Raw genomic sequence first — 13279 nt, 5'->3', positions numbered from 1 at the left:
TTGTCCCCGCTGCCCTGAGATGTGTAGTGACAGGACTCGCCGACTCGTGCAGCCCGCTGGGCTTATGAAAAACAAACCTTTACAAGCGCCGGCGCGCCACGTCCAGGGAAATACCCCGGGGTGGGGGCAGCAGATCCAGCAGGAGAGCGTCCGGACTGGTGGGGTCCGGCTGCCCTGGCTCAACGTGCCCAACGTTAAAACGCCATGGCAGACTCTGATACAAAACGTTACATTTTAGAATCAAAAGCCCCGTCTGCTGTCTCTCAGTCACAAAGCAAAGCCCTGAGGGTGGCATTGGTGGGGTAAGAGGAGGTCGGCATGTGGCAAGAAGGTGCAAAACCCAAAGACAGCACATTTCTTGCAGCAGACATCATTGGATGATCCGTTTCAGGCAGAATTCATGATGTGAAACGCACCGACAGGTCCCTCTCCGCAGGGCTGCAGTGGGCGCTGTTTCTCCAGGAGAGGGCGCTACAGTTTAGGATTTTTTCGCATGTCTCAAATTGTTAATAAAGAAAGTCTGAGCACAAATAATAATAATAATAAAATAATTATGTTATTTTTGTTTTTTATTATTATTATTAATGTTATTGTTGTTGTTGCTGTTATTATTATTATTAAGCAGCTATATATAAATGGCTGGCGGAATGTTGTATGAAGGTCATTAATTCTGATATATTTTATGGTTACAGATGCCTTAAAGCATAGAGCAGGCTGCATGAAATACCCCCTTACGCCCCCCAACGCTACGTGATTATATCGGGGGAGAATATTTACCCTTAAAGTAGCCCATGCTAGTTCTTCCGTTGTCACATGTTTGAGCGTTTGCTCGATGGCCCGAGCCTGCGGCTGTATAACGTTCGCATTGAACACATGATGCTGGACGTTATCTTATCTTCTTCCAAGATGTTTTAACAAAGTACAGGAGGGAATTTATTTCAAAAGAAGAGAAACGTTACAACAAGAGACCCGAATCTAACACTAGAGGGTCAGAGGCTGAGATGGAATGGAAGGAAGTTTTACTTTACTGAGAGGGTGGTGGATAAGTGGAACAGATTCCCAGCAGAAGTGGTAGAGGGTAACAGCGAGGGAATTTAAACAGGCATGGGATGGGCATTTGGCTCCTGAGTCTAAGGACTGATTAAGATTTGAATATTTACGGCAGGAAAAACGGACAGACTAGACGGGGGCCAAATGGGGCCGATCTGCAGACGGGTTCTAGGTTCCAATGTTAAATCTTATTACACAACAGGGTATTATTAAAAAAAACGACTCCTCTGCTGACTCCGTGAGCCGTACCAAGTCCCGCTAACCTTGTGTTGCCCTTCCCCACGTGCCTATAGAGCAGGTCAGGCGGTTTTGTACTAAGCCGCTGAATACGTTGGAGCTTTATAGATGTATATAACGAACAGTAATCCCTGCCAGACGCGAGTGGCCTGACACTTAACCCTTTGCGTGTCTGAGGGCTTCATGGTGCATTGTTCTTTCATGATTCTTTTTAGCCCCTCAGGTTCTCAAGTGGTTAATTTTCTTGCCTGGTGTAGATAAGGACAGGGCGGGAAATCATGCGATAATCACTAAAAAGCTGATCTTATCCTTAAAAAATAAATCAGCTGCTGGAGGCCAAAGCGGAGCCTATTTTAGTCAGACAGACTGAATCAACTGATAAAGGTCAATATTAAGTTACCCCCACAGGGGCAAAAACTGGTGTAATTATTAAATATTCATATGAGAACGAACCACTTTATCATAATGTTATCGCTACAAAGCATCTCGATTTCCTGATCACAACAGAGCTCATAACAAACCCACCTGCCGGCAGATCGGCCCCATTCGGCCCCCATCTAATCACCTGGATTTCCTGCTGTAAAGACTCAAACCTTAATCAGTCGTTGGTCTCGTCTTAGATTCAGGAGCCGTATGTCTGTCCCATGCATGTTTAATACCCTCACTGTATTACCCTCTACCACTTCTGCTGGGAGGCTGTTCTTTTTATCTCCCACACATTAGTAAAACTTCCTGCCCCTTCATGTACAGGCCGTTATATTCTATACATGTTGCTCTGCGTAGGTGCATTACGGGTCAGATGGGCATCAAACTCCGACAATCACTTTCTTAGGAATCCATTGGGGTCTCATTGACAGAAGGGTTCCGGATATTCCTGTTTGCCCCAATATCTGCCCCCTGCCCCCCAGCCATGTATTTGATACAATGTTTGTGCTTTTTATCTGAAATGCTTGTTGTGGGGTGTCTGAACGAGTGCGCGTGATTAATCCCCCCCAGTTAAAATGAGCATTCATAGGGGGTATTAGTGGAAGGTCAGGGCAGTTAAACACCACAGGCAAATATATACAGAATGGGGGCCGTTCAGAGAGATCACAGGAGAGACCCCCGAGATCAGCATAATGGGGCAGAGAGGTTTTAGGAGCACCTGGGGGGTTATCCAGACCGGTGAGAGGGTAGGGAAGGGGCAGAATTATGGAATAGAGGGTTTAAGGGAGAGTTGGAGGGAAAGCAGAGACTTGGGAGGTGAGAGGGAGAGAAAAGAGTGAAATAGACAGTAAAATCAACGATGGTTGGAGAGAGACAGTCAGAATGATGTGAGAGCAGTGCCATGAACACGCGTGGGGAGGGGAGTTTGAACACGAGTGGGGAGGGGAGAGAAAGGGGGCGAGACCGAGAGACAGAGAGGCAGAGAGAGCTCGGGCAGACGGGCAGCGGGTCCCGGGCAGCTCCGGTTCTGTGGGGATCTCCCGGGGGGCATGTAGCAGAGAGCCCCGGGGTAGTGTGTGAGTGTGTCGGGGGCAGTATGGGGGTCGCCCCCTGGCGGTGGCTGCTCGCCCTGGGTCTCAGGCTGCTCTTCCTTGTGCCCGCAGGAGTGCCGGTGCGCAGCGGGGATGCCGGCTTCTCCAAAGCCATGGACAACGTCACGGTTCGGCAGGGGGACAGCGCCATCCTCAGGTAAGGGGCAACTTTCTTTTCCTCTGGGTTCGCTGGGGGCGGTTGGGCGGCAGCTCGGGGGTCTCTGCGCTTCGTAAAGTTACACAGGAGCCCCTGTGGGTGAGTGTGGGGATGCAGGGGTTAATCACTGTGTTACATTGTTTCTTGTACCGGTTTTGCGGGGTCACGGTGGGTTATAGATTTTGGGTGAAACCGGGTACCCCAAAACCCGATGATCTATGTGATCGGGGTGAGTGCAAAAAATACTTGAGCTTTCATGCCATTTGGGGGAGGGGGCTCCTGTCTGGGGGGGTCTGGGGGGTAATTAATGAAATGTGTGAAGTTTGTGATGCTTTCCTTCTGCCTGAATCCAGATGCTAAAGGAGCCTCCTAATTACACTGAGGTAAGGAGAATGTGTGCAGGGTACTGATGGATAATAATTACCCCAACAAATACCCCTGTGTATGATGATTGCCCTCTATGCAAAATTTAAAACAAAATGAGTTTATGAAATGCACCCAAACCATGCAAACCGAGACCTGCCAACGGGCTCATCCGTCTAAAACTATAAAATAATATTATTAATAATAATAATAATATTAATGCACTGCATACGGTGAGGGGTTTGCGTTTATCCCTCTGACATCTGATTGTAAGCTCCCGAGACCAGGTTCCTCTCCGCATTCTGCACCGATATGCCTTCACCTGTATCAATCTTACCGTCGATTGTAAATATTTTATATATATCGTCCTCTATTGTAACAGCGCTACAGAATCTGCTGGTGCTATATATATAAATGTAATGTAATGGGTTAACCCCCATTATCAAATGGAATGTTATACACATAGGTGCCCGTGGGTAACACGCGTGTAACACGTCTACACAGTCCTGCTGAGAGCGATACCCCAGCACAGTAACGCTGTACCAGCTGGGCACTGCCAGAGAGGGGTCATTTTTTTTAGTTTAAATCAACCTGTATAAATAAAGGGTTAACTGGAAACACAAAAGTCAGTGAAAACTGAGTTGGGACTGGATATAAAGAGTCACTCGGAAGCGCGGATCCTTTAATTCAGTGGGAAATTATGAAAAAATGCAATTCTGATGAAAAGCTGTACATTTGGGGCAGTTGCCATGGAAACTATTTGGAATGCACTTTTTTATTTCTCCTGCTTTTACAGCAGAATTGTTCTGTACGCATAACTCCGGCTACCTATGGTGTATTCATCAAACTAATGCCTGCTCCGCGCACAGGAATGGGGGTCCATGTCTGAATTAACCCTTATATTACCATAGTGACTTTTTATAGATCATTAAGTTCAGATCTGGCAGCAAATGGATAATATTCACATTGAATGATGTAATAAAGCAGCATTGACTGTAATCTATAGCTCTAATTTCATCAAGTTACAGTTTTCTGCTATTGAACGGACTGACCACCCACGCTTCCCTCCCAGGCCTTTATTCACTAAACAGGGAGCAGTTTGTGGTTTCAGCTCCCTGAATTCACTATGCATGATGCGGGGCACATTTCTCTGCCTGAAGGGCTTGCCCAGCGCGATGCTTAGATAAATCAGTGAGGTTCAAGATATGCCCATATTTAAAAATGCTCTGTACAGGGCCATCCAAGCTGTTTTTAGAGCAGAAGCTCACTGGGTTAAGTCCTTCGTAATTTAAAGTGAAGTCAGTGACCTGTAACTCGTTCACAAACTCACCTCTTTAGTGAATAAACCCCATTGCGCATGTTGGAATCTCTTAATCCCCAGTGACTTTTTCTGAACATGTCATTAGTACCGTCAGCCAGTAGAGGGCAGTACCAGCCCTGGCAGATCACCGGGCGATTGCTGCATTTCCTTCCACATGTATTTTTGGCCCTATATTTTGTAAGGCATGCATCGCGCATGCACCAGGCCAGGAACTGAACACGTTACATACTATACTGCACCATCCGTGATCATTCAGTTAAAAAAAAAAAAAAAAAAAAAATTAACTAAATGCACAATATTAAACAAAATATTGCTCAATACAGCTAAAACTCAAATACAGATAAACACGAGATCGCGCCCTTCTTACTTTGCATACAAAGTATAAAACTTTTATTCTAACAAAAAAAATAGCGAAAAACAACGTGTGTTAAAAATTCACTAAAAGAAACAAACATTCTGGGGATTTAAACAGTTCGTTATTTAGAAATAAATATTCAGCACGCACTCCGCTCACCCGAGGCTTCGGAGCTCAACGGCTCACAGGACGTTCTGTAAAGTCTTATAAATAAAATGCCCCTCCCCTTCAGTGATGAAGAGGGGAATGATTGGGCACGCCTCCGAACGAACCAGCCAATCACTGAAGACTAAATAATGCTCAGATAACATACCTCACACTTTCTTTACTATGTATTTTTAGATAAATTCTTCAAATTGTCAGTTTTATATTTATTTCCCAGCAAAATATACATATTTTCCAAATTCTGTTCAGAAATCCTATGATTTGGAACTACAGAAGATCAGTACTGAGTATCTGTGCTTAACTCTTTCCTTATAGATTGTAAGCTCACAAGCCAGGACCCCTAAGTCCGTCATTCCTTCCAGAAATGTTTAATGACGGCCGAGATGTTAAACGCGGGGTCCTCACCTCCTGCCGGATCTGTAAATGTCTTTGTTATGTATTTTTTAACCACGCCATATCTAAATTGTACAGCGCCGCAGACTATGTTGGAGCTTAATCTGTAATAAAAAATATTAGTAATAATACCCCCCCAAAAAAAATAGTATCTGCACCCTTTTGCTTTGTTATTGTTGGGTATGAGTTATATGCATTGGTATTACATTTGCCAGCGGATTCCGCATCTTCACCGCCCTTCCTGCAAAAATATTCTTTCCTCTAAACTAAAGGAACAGGATTGTTGACCTTAAAATGAGTCAGAATGAGTCAGAAATCAGATTCACTTTTTATTTTTCCTTTTTGGATTTAAAGAGTTCATTACTTTTGCTTTTTGAGAATGAATGAGTTTTTTTCCTCCCTTAAATAAGTCTGTGGAGTGTTTATTCATGCACCTCGCCTCCAAATCACATGTTAGGCTCTACAAGCCGTTCTTTTTTATCTGAAGCCACCTGGGATCCCGAGTAATCTTTTTACTGACTGCAATTTCTTTGCTTCTTTATGTGACACAAACCCCCTTTTTAAGACGCTGCGGGCTCTTTGCATATGCATGCGCGGATATTTGCATCGAGACACAGACACTAAATCCGCACTTTGCTGCTTTAAGTAAGAATTGCAGGAACGCTCTTACTGGGTATATAAGCGTCCAGCCGGGAGTGTATGCCTGCGCAGCGCTGCTTAGTTAATGCAGCCCATTATGCTGTTTAATAAATATTCAGTTTAATTTGAATCCGTTCGTTTTTTTTAATTATTTTTTGTGAATATTCCACATTCATACAGTGGGCTGGTGATGTCACAACGATGGTATGAAGGCCGTTTGGTTCTAGGGTGCGTTCTACGTAACCCGTTGGGCACGGCTGTAACTGGTGTCTGGGGCCCTCCTCACTTTCCAGCTCCTGGGGTACCTGCCCCTCTTGCCCCGTGGAAGTCAGGGCCACTCCTGTTGGGTTTTCATTACCTCTTAAGTAGCATCAGGGACCTTCTTAATCAGTAGTCCACACAGGTATCATCAAAACAGTTGCCCTGGTGCAAACCCCCCCCCGACCCACTCATTTTCTTTTGCAAGGGAATTCTACAGAACCTACTGGTACACAGAGCTGACAATCACCACCAACTCGCATGGCTGATCGAAGCCATAATTCTTCTGCACCCGTTGTTCTTTCTGATTTCATCATTGAATCTTGGTTGGCGTCTTTAAACCTAATGAGTGATTCTGGGATCAGGGATCTCCAGCACTCAGCCTCTCGCTATCCAAGCGTTTCGGAGCGACCGCTCGCGCTTCCCAAATCTCCGTCTTGAAATTACTCTTAAAAATTCCATTGCCCCCCCACGCAAATTATTTGTTTTGTAAACAGGATCTCTAAAAGGATGCAAATGATCCCAACGTGTTACTGTTTGCTGTGAAACCTGGCAGATCTTTGCCGCGTCGCTGCACAGGTACTAATCATGTGATTTACACGGAGTCTGATACGAAAGTTTGTCTCCCAGCCCTGAATGTGACATATTAGTCAGAATTAGCAGGGGGGCAATTAATTACCGCTCATTACACCGACGAAGGGCTTTCTGCGAGCCAAGAGGGGCGGATGAGTCGCAGGGAGGCAGTTCGTGTTTCACGTGGCTCGTGGCCGTTCCAGAAACCTGTAACTATAAGAGAATTCTGCAGCGACGTTCACAGCGACTTCTCCTTCTGCTCCGGTCCGTTTTAAGGCGTTTAATCGTATTTTCCGTTCTTTATGTTGTTCGTTTTCATGTTGTTAGTTTTCACTTTTGTTACACCGCTACGGACCTGCTGGCGCTCCATCAATACATGGAAACTGCTTGTGTATGTAGTTCATCATGAATGAAGAGCGAGATTTCCTCGTGTGTTACTTCAGGGTTAGTGTATGGTGTTAGCGTGACTGTGTGCATGTCGAATGGATCTGATCTGCCGGCAGGTTCTATGTTTCTAGGTTATTCTGTGTTCTATTTAAATGAGAATTAGACTCATTGACGGGAATAGCGAGGTGGGCATGAAGTAATACCCCCTCAATCAGCGTCAGTGTAAGAACCCGTTCAAATGACGATGGAATAGCAGAGAAGCCTCATCCCTTTAAACTCGCATATTAATGGGGTTATTTGATTGGGGTATTCAATGCTCCCCAACCTGTTACCTGCTGGAGGAAGAAAAACATGCGCGAAAATATTCTTTCTCTTAAATCTAACACTTTCTAAAAGCAGATAAATCCAATTACTCCGTTCCCCTTCAGGCAGAGAGAGAGAATGAGATTAATGCTGGCATTTTGGCAGCATTATGAAAAGAAATAGGTCGCAAGAACAATAAGCAATCGCAGAAAAGAAGCCGATAAACCAGAATGGTCGGAGCAGGGGCCGGTGTGGGGTATTTAGCTGAACGCAAATTAAATGGAGACGTTCCATTAAAACGCCTCGGTTACTGGGAGCGGGTGGCGCCGTACGCAGGGCCATGGCCCACGATCCCAGCGGTTGGCGTGTGAAGAGCCCCTGGGGCCGCAGGGTCCTCACAACCTTACTGAGGCTTCTCGGTAAGCCGGCTTCCAACGCAAAGGAGACTTCGGTTCCATGCAGGGTTTTATTTCATGGTCAGAAAAGCCACGTAGATGGAGTGAAGATGATTCTTTCCAACCAAATAGTGGTTCTGGGGGCCACACACTGTAATAGCAGAGCATAGGAGACTTCAGCTCCCCACAAGCCCCGCTTTCTATAGTTTTATAGGCAGAGACCATGTCTGCGTCTCTTGATTACTGGGGGGTGAGATGGTGGCAGATTGATCTGAAGTTATCTAGCGGGTTATTACACCCCATGCGCCAACCGACCCCCAAAAAAGTCTGATATACTCTCCACGATCAAACTGCTGAAAAGCGAGTGTAAAGCAAACCCTACCTGCGGGGAGCTCATTAGTTTAATCTCCCAGGACTCAGCGATGGATTCGGCTGAGACCAAACCCTTTGGGAAGATGAGCCGCCGGCGCGTTATCCTCACACCTGCAGCTGGAAAAGGAGGCATCGCGGTTCTGCCTCCCCAGAGGCCACGCGTGGCTTTAACACGTTATTACATACACATCATTAAGGGCTGTTTCTTTATAAGGAATATCGATTTATCTTAAGTTTCATGTTATCTTCCTCTGCGAGTCCTCGGGGGTGGGAAAGAGGAGGGCGGGGGGTAGAATAGGGCGAGGAGCCAGCTTCTTGCTCATCACAAGGGTTAAATGTCTTGTTTATAGGAAATGTAAAAACATTTTTCAAGAAAGAAGCTTTATATTTTTTGAGTTCTTTTTTGCAGCCCCATATGCAAATTACCCGTGAGTGGAAAAAAATGCACATAATGGCTTATTTTTCTTTTATCTTTTATCCTATACAATTGCTTGTAATTTCATATTGTAATTGCATTTACATATATATATAATATGTGTGTGTGTGTGTATATATATATATTTAATATATATGATGTGCAAACGGAATTACAAGCAGCTGTTTAGTCCCCTTATTGAGCAGCAGTCGCTTTCTTTAGAAGCCAAAGGGTTAAAGACTTTTATTTATTTCGATTTATTCCTGGCAGAGATCTGTACTATACAGAGCACACGTATGCCGCTAGTTACACGCGTGTTTTCGTAATTATTTCCGCCTGAAATTGTTTCTGTTTTGTGCTTTTGCAGAAAATGACCTTATCTCATCAGTAACGTCTAAAAGCGCAAACTAAGCAGAAATAAATTGCGTGCCCCCATTTTTTTCATTAGCTGAACAAGCTTTATGTCTAACGTGTAAATCCACCGGGGAGCTGGGGTGGGAAGTCTGCAGGAGGCAAAAAAATACATGGATTTAAATATAATGCAAAAGAACAGGCTCAAAAATAAATATGTGCAAACAGATGTTTCCAACTAAAATGACCCGTGTTGCTTTGAAATCCATGGAATTAATTCCGCGGGGGGTCTTGTATAGGAGTAATATACCACCCAGTGGGGCACTGCAGCTGCCATTTTAACCCGAAGCGGCAGTGAAAAAATAACTTTGATGTTCCCCCTGCGGAGCTGACAGCGAACTATTCCATGGCTGCAGAGAAGACGCGGCTATCTACATGCATAAATCCAGATTCATTCGCCAGTAATAAACAGCTTCTGGCACCTTCAGTCCCACCATCCTCGGAGGCTGACGCTGCATTAAAGTCGACAGCCGAGAGAGAGCAGATTGTGCTGCTTTGTGCAGCTCGTGTCGGATCCTCTCTTATCTGAGATGTGGCCCTGAAACTCTTTGGATAAAAGTGCAAGTTTCACATTTCTAACCCATGAGAGGCTAATTAGTGGAGGGCCAGAACTTCCATGGGGCAAGGGGGGCAGCTGCCCCAGGCTCTGACAGGTGGGGGGGGGGGTGCTTGAGCTGCCCGGAGGCAATGCCCTCGATTTCTATTTCGGAAGCAGATGTGATGATAGCATTGGGTGGGATCTCTGATCCGGGTCCCAAGTGCCCTGATTATGACTCTGAATCCGTGGTATGTTTAGGAACTGTCTGGAGTAGAGTGTTACTCCTGGACGTGGCGTCATGTACCTGCGCTCCTCTTTAGAAGGATCTTTGAGGGTCCCCAAGCGTCCCATTGAGCAGCAGCGCCCTGGGGATCCAAATAACTCATTAGGGTGACCTGCCTCCGGAAATGCGGCACAGCCCCCCCCCCCCACGGACCTTCCACCCACTATATCGGCTAGAATATTTACCGAGACAAATTCATTCAAAACAAGGGAAATTTGTCATTTTCCCCCAAAAACACTTTCTCTGTGTCCCATGTCTACAGGCAAGAATTAAAAAGGCTCATCAAAAACGTATAGGAAAAACAAATATATATAAAGTTATCTGAAGGCAAGGTTTGGGTATTCAAACTATATCGGAATGTTGCATTATATTTATAAATATTATTTCTGTTAAATACATTGTATCACATGAAAAATGGGAAAAATCCCGAGACGTACTCTTTAAATGGTGAGCTTCTGGAGCCAACTGATAAGAGATCGATCTTCATCTAACCGCTCATTAAATTATTCGATACTTGTGATTTATCAATGGCGATGAAGTGCGACTAGTTGGCTACCTAAATGGGGAGGTAAATGACATCAAAATAAATCATTTCGAGCCCAGGGTCCCCGACATATCCAGTTCGTAAAGCGAGTTATCGGGAGCCGGTTAGTTCTGGGAATGTAGAGTCTCTCTCTGAATATTGCATTAGTGTGACTTTAGTTTCCAAGATTAGCTACCTAATGAAGGATTTGACGCCAGAATATGTTATTACGATAAACAGCGTGTACTTAAAACAGAACCGATTTCTGATTTATTTAAGGAATGTTTTCCGGCTCTCTGTTCTTTTTTTCTTGCTCTCAAACATTCATCAACTAATTCTCTCTCCGTCGCACACTTTATGTCGTTTTGGGTCTCGGTGGACCGGTTTGCATTCTTGTAAATTGCGATGTTTAGCTTTATAATCACCTTCTGGAAGTTTTCCCGTCCGTGCAATAATGTAGGATTTAATTAGGGTCGGGGAAGGCACGGCTCTGGGGGTCTCCTGTCTCCAAAGTCTTTGTTTCCCCGATTAAGACTTGGGTGCCCTTTAGAAATATCCAAGCTTTATGGTCCCACCAACACCCTGTGACGATGCACGGCTCATGCTTTAATGAAATCACTGCCCCCCTAGAGGGGTAAATTATTATTTCATGTCTCTTTTTCTTTACCCTGAATGTATGTAGAGATCTGTGAATTGCCACCCTGTGTAGTTTTGGACACCTGAGATCCTAGAAGCTGCTCCGTTATCCGGATATCGTTATGTATCAGACATTTTAAACATGTTTTATTTCTAGAAAAACACTTTATCCAACATCCTACGAAGCTGTTCCTCAACCACGTTCTATGCGGCGTCTTTATACATCCCGAGTTCAAACATTTTATTAATCTTCCATCCGGCCCCCGTCTAGTCACCGTTTCTCCTGCTGTAAAGACTCAAACCTTAATCAGTCGTTGGTCTCGTCTTAGATTCAGGAGCCGTATGTCTATCCCATGCATGTTTAATACCCTCACTGTATTACCCTCTACCACTTCTGCTGGGAGGCTGTTCCATGTATCTACCACCCTGTCAGTAAAGTAAAACGTGCTTACATTCCTTTAAGAGGTTAAGTAATGGATTGAATGAATCACAGTAGTTGTCTGTTAAGGAATTCAAGCTAAAACCCCCTGGCATATAAAGTTAGGAGCTTTAACCCTTGAGTCGTCTGCAGCACCCCTGTCTTAAGGTATCCATTGTCTTATTGTCCAGGATCTTCTGGCGGATCTTGTAAAGAAAATGAAAGCTTGCGTATGTCTAGGACCTCTCTCTGTTCGGTTTGGTCCACAAGACTTTAATAAAAGACCTTATAAAAGACGCCTCACGTTCCAATGAATCTTGTTATATCCAGCTGATGAGGACCCTGCCAGACCTTCTTCTTTTCTATATGTACATTTCATGTTAACGCTCTGCGGAAATCACCAAAAATCTGTTTGAGTGGCAGAGGGCCGAGCAATTAATTCGAAGGGTTAGGAGAAAATGTAAATTGAATACAAAGATCCTTGGCTTTCTTGTGTTTGAGCGATTCTAGAAACGTTATCTTCGCTGAATAACTCGGTGACCCCAAACGCAGCACTTAAGGCTTCCACATAAACAAATCAAGGTCGCAGATGGCTGATGAAATGAAACTGAGATATCATGATGGTTTGGGGTAAACAAGCTATATCTGCGCAGATGTATTGAATATAAATGTCAGATTAGTTTACTGCTGAAGCCGATGGGTTAAGTACATGCGGCATTAAAAATGGATTTGGTTCTAGTTCAGAAGGATCGGCTACAATGTATCTGGCTGTTAAGGAGTAATGAGTTGCTTTGTGTATATAGTGGCATCTTTAGAAGAGCTCCAGCCACCCATGAGTATTTTTTCTGTATTGGGGTCGTAGAGGAAGCATAAAAAGCTTTGTATCCCCAAATCTGTGACGTGGAAGCCGAGGGACCCATGGGGCATAAACCCGACACACCCGGGCATGTGAGTTAGGGCTTCGGAGCAGGCCAGAAGAGATTTAGGAGGCCTTCTGGGGTTTTCAAGCTGAACTATAAAATCTAAGGTGGCCAAGTTGCTTCCCAACTGAGTTCCATCTCTGTTGCTGAAAGACCCTCCTGAGCCCAGGCATAGACCCTACCCCATCCCCCATCAAAACGGATCTTTGCAAATTGCTGACAGTTTGGATCAGCAGTAACGACCCACCATCCTGTCCTTGACCCCCATCTCATCCATGCACAGATACAATTCATATTATCTACTTTACATTAAAATATATTTATAGAATTCCAACAGGTTTCCTAGCGCTATTAGAGTGGAGAATACAGAATTACCACTGACACTGAAACTGCTCCTATGAGCTTACAATCTGTTAGGAGGTTGATGGGGGATGGGTTTTGGGTTGGGGGAGCGGATACTCCACACTTTGATGCAGCTGCTATTGAGGAATAGAATGCAGTTTCTGAAGGGATAAAAGCACTTCAGTTTGTTTGAAATATGCAACAAAGCTGCCGGCTCCTTCCAGATGCAAAGCTGCGTCAATTCTGAAACCACGTCAGTGCTTCACGCGAGCCGCGTTACGAGCTGTTTGTTCTCCCCGGTAATATCT

General features: G+C 44.7%; 1 protein-coding gene across 1 annotated transcript in view; it reads left to right on the top strand.

Moving 5' to 3' along the window:
- LOC128469790 (opioid-binding protein/cell adhesion molecule homolog) overlaps positions 1 to 13279 on the top strand; it is a 170015-nt gene that overhangs the window by 95071 nt on the left and 61665 nt on the right. The window contains 1 exon segment of the mRNA XM_053451587.1: positions 2877 to 2961. Within this exon segment, the coding sequence (XP_053307562.1) occupies positions 2877 to 2961 (85 nt within the window).

This window comes from Spea bombifrons, chromosome 12 (genome assembly GCF_027358695.1).
Source record: "Spea bombifrons isolate aSpeBom1 chromosome 12, aSpeBom1.2.pri, whole genome shotgun sequence".
NCBI lineage: Eukaryota > Metazoa > Chordata > Amphibia > Anura > Pelobatidae > Spea > Spea bombifrons.
Note: the sequence above shows the minus strand (reverse complement) of the source record. Positions and strands in the feature narration are given on the sequence as shown.